General features: G+C 40.2%; 1 protein-coding gene and 1 non-coding gene across 2 annotated transcripts; one reads left to right on the top strand and one right to left on the bottom strand.

Annotated features, from left to right (window-relative positions):
• Positions 1-468: 468 nt before the first annotated feature.
• LOC112811549 (large ribosomal subunit protein eL31-like) lies at positions 469-2076 on the bottom strand. Its single transcript, XM_025855673.2, has 2 exons — positions 2070-2076; positions 469-851 (listed from the first exon to the last, which is right to left on the bottom strand). Exons 1-2 carry the CDS (start codon positions 2074-2076, stop codon positions 469-471), a joined length of 390 nt encoding a protein of 129 aa, XP_025711458.1.
• LOC112812414 (U6 spliceosomal RNA) lies at positions 1155-1260 on the top strand. The gene has a single exon (XR_003205273.1). It is a non-coding gene; the product is annotated as a U6 spliceosomal RNA (small nuclear RNA).
• Positions 2077-3501: the final 1425 nt, after the last annotated feature.

Raw genomic sequence — 3501 nt, 5'->3', positions numbered from 1 at the left:
ATTTACTTTCTGTCCACTTATTCTATTATTGTGAGAATGATATGGAACTATTCCACTGTGACTGTGGATTTGCCTAGTTCTCTTTGCAGTTCTATCCACTTTTGCTTTATCTTGAAATTCTGCATTTGGTGCATAAATGTTTAGGGCTCTCTTGTTTTCTCTTGATAGATTGACCCCTTTATCATTATGAAACATCCCTGGTAGTATTCTTTGCTCTGAAGTTTCCTCTAATAGTAACATAGCCACTCCATCATTTTCTTGATTATTGTTATCATGATACATCATTTTCTATCCTTTTAACCTATTTGTGTCAAAATTTAAAGTGAATTTCTTGTGAGCAACATACAGCTGAGTCTTGTTTTTTTATCTAATCTGACTACCTGCACATTTAATGTGGGTGTTTAGACCATTTATATTTAACATGATTTTTTTTTTTGCCATTTTATACCTTTATTTGACAATCAGCAATTAGTTCTCATCCACATTAACTGTAGATTTTTTGAAAGTGGTGACAGGTACATAGGTAACCAAAGTGTAGAACTTGTTCGGTGAATCTTCATCCTCGTCACATTTTCTGGGCAGCCGTACACGGATACGGTATGGAACATTCATTATTCCTTTGATCCAGACAGCTTTGTCGAGCCTGGTGTCAATGCAAACATCTGGAGTTCCCATCTCTTTCATGGTAAATTTCCAGATCTCTTTGAGTGCCCGAGGGGCACCCTTCCTGAAACCCACTCCATGGATGCGCTTGTGAATGTTGATGGTGTATGCCTTGGTCACTACCTCACTGACGGCAGAACGCCCCTTCTTCTCGCCACCCTTCTTCTCAAGAGCCATTCTGCCGGGTGCTGGTTGGAAAGTTTTAACATGATTATTAATTTGCTTAGCTTTTTACACATAAGCTTGCTCTCTGTTTTCTATTTTTCACATCTGTTCTTCGTTCACTTTTTCTTCTTTTCTGACTTCTTTACGAATAATTGATTATTTTTCTGATTCCATTTCATCTTTTTTGTTGGCTTAAGACCTATAGCTTTTTGTCTTGGTATTTTAGTGGTCACTTTAGGGTTTATACTATACATCCTTACTTATTACCATGTATTTTCAAGTGGTATTATATGACGCACATTTAATGTAAGAATTCTGTGAGAGTAGTGCTCGTTTTGGCAGCACATACACTAAATTGGAACAATACAGAGCAGATTAGCATGGCCCCTATGCAAGGATGACATACAAATTTGTGAAGTGTTCCATATTTTTTTTAAATTTTGTTTAAGCCACTTAAACAATTTGCCTCGAATCCATTCCAAGTTGTATATTTGTCTTCCAATTAAAAAATTACAATTTACACCTCCCCAAAAAGGAATTGTGTAATAGTATACTTCTATTTTTTCCTTTCTAGGGCTTATGCTATGGTGGTCATACATTCCACTTCTCCATATGTTATAAACCCAACACTACATTGTTGTCATTAGTCTTCAAATGTTCTATTATTTTTTACAAAGAGGCAAATAGTAACAGAAACTCCCAGCATTCCAGTGGGAGCCTGTGTAATTCCTCTTTCCAACACTCTTTATTCCCTTATGAGATCTATCCAGTATCGTTTCTCTTCCACCCAAATGACATTTAACATTCCTTGTGGTGTCAGTCTGCTAGTGATTTACTCCTTCGGACAGAAAAAAAAAATTTTTGAAAAAAAATAGCCAAAAATATTCCAAATTCGATGGAAAGTATAAACCCACAGGTCCAAGAAGCTCAACAAATCACAAGCATAAAAGATAGAGAAAACAATTATGCTAGGTCACATCATGATCAAAGTACTAAAAGCCAGTGGTAAAGAGAAAGCCTTGAAATCATCCAGAGGGAGAAGAAAGACACATTATACAGAGGAACAAAAATAAGGATGACAGTATATTTCCCCTCAGAAAAAATTCAAGTGAGGAAACGGTAGAGGAATGTTTTAAAACACTGGGGGGAAAAACCCTCTTACGCTAGAATTCTAAGCTCAAAAGAATATCTTTCAAGAACAAAAGAGGAAGACTTTTTTTTTAAAGATATAAAACATGAACTATTCATGGGATTTGCCTTTTCAATCCAATCTTTCGGGAATCATTGTGTCTTCTTTGCTTGATGGCTAAAGTCTGAGAAATCATTGTTTCAGATATTTTTGTACAGTTTTTTAATTGTTTCAGGTAGGAGGGTAAATCCAGCCCCTATTACTCTCTTGGCCAGAAGTGGAAATCATAGCTGTAATTCAATGTGTATTTGTGTGATTTTTCTCCTGCTGTAGCCCACATTCCAGGAGGGGAATGTACGTACGTAAAAACGTACCTGTTCTTACTCTGGGCTGTATCCTCAGCGGTTGGCAGAGAGTCAGGCACAGACTAGATTCCAACTAAATTCTCTAAACTTCTATGTAGTTGCACTTGGTTTGGTGAATGCTAGGGCTATTCCATGATTCTCCATAATCTGGAGCTACTTTACAAGATCCAAATTAAAATAAGAAAAAACCCACATACCAGAATCAAGGTTGAGAAAGTTCAAGGGAGGAGAAATAAGGCCCCGGGAAGGCAGAAAGCTAGAAGACAGAAGGAACCCAAGTCTTTCCCCTCCCCACAGCCAGCCCCACCCCAATTCCCCAAAACACTCCTCTTGCACATATCCCTGGTATGGCCAGCCATTTCTCACCCACCCCGTCCCAACCCACACCCACATATTCTCCACTTCTTCCCTTAGTTATAGAACCTCAAGTTCAACTGCATAAAATAAAAACTACATTTTCCAGCTCCCCCTGCAGCACAGTGCAACCACGGGACTTGTTCCTGCCAGTGATGTGTGAGTATTCCTGTGTGCCAGTCCCAGGCTGTGTCCTTAAAGGGAAAGGCCATACTTTGCATGACTCTTATTCTCCCTTCCTCCTGGAGGGGATGTGGACGGGGAGTTGAGCCATATTTCATAAAATTAATAAGGCCAACAAATGAGGAATGACAAGAAAAGGTGGAAGCAAACTGGATTCCCAAGCCTGGCCACCCCCATAGCCAAGTCTAGAACTGGTGTGTGAGCGAATAATGCGATTCTGTCTTCATAAGCCACTATTAGGTGGAGTCTTATTGTATGATTCTCAATAATGCTCAGAACCAGGCACTTGGCTGTTTTTCGGGAAAGGTGAATTGCTCAGAAAAGCCTATGTCCAGGAGAAAAGCCATCTAATTTTGACTTATAACTTTGGGCCCTCTAGGGCCAGGGGATCTGGGGCAATGTGATTAGGAAAGAACACCGCAGCGTCTGTGGCTTTGCTGATTGGAGCCTGGTGGGTTCCTGCTGGGGCTCTGACTGCAACAGAACACGTAGTGAGGAGGAGGTTAAAGCTGGACATAGGGAGATGAACCTGCTGGCCAGCCTCCCCTTTCCCTCCCTGTCCCTTGTCTAAGCAGGAATCATTCTTTACAGCAGCTTACTCCCACTACCTTGAGTTGGGCACGCCATCCACAGAGCAGGGGA

Source organism: Callorhinus ursinus, unplaced genomic scaffold, assembly GCF_003265705.2.
Source record: "Callorhinus ursinus isolate GAN/ISIS: 27379988/994484 unplaced genomic scaffold, GSC_fseal_2.0 scaffold18, whole genome shotgun sequence".
NCBI lineage: Eukaryota > Metazoa > Chordata > Mammalia > Carnivora > Otariidae > Callorhinus > Callorhinus ursinus.
This window is presented reverse-complemented; position numbering and strand designations above follow the sequence as displayed.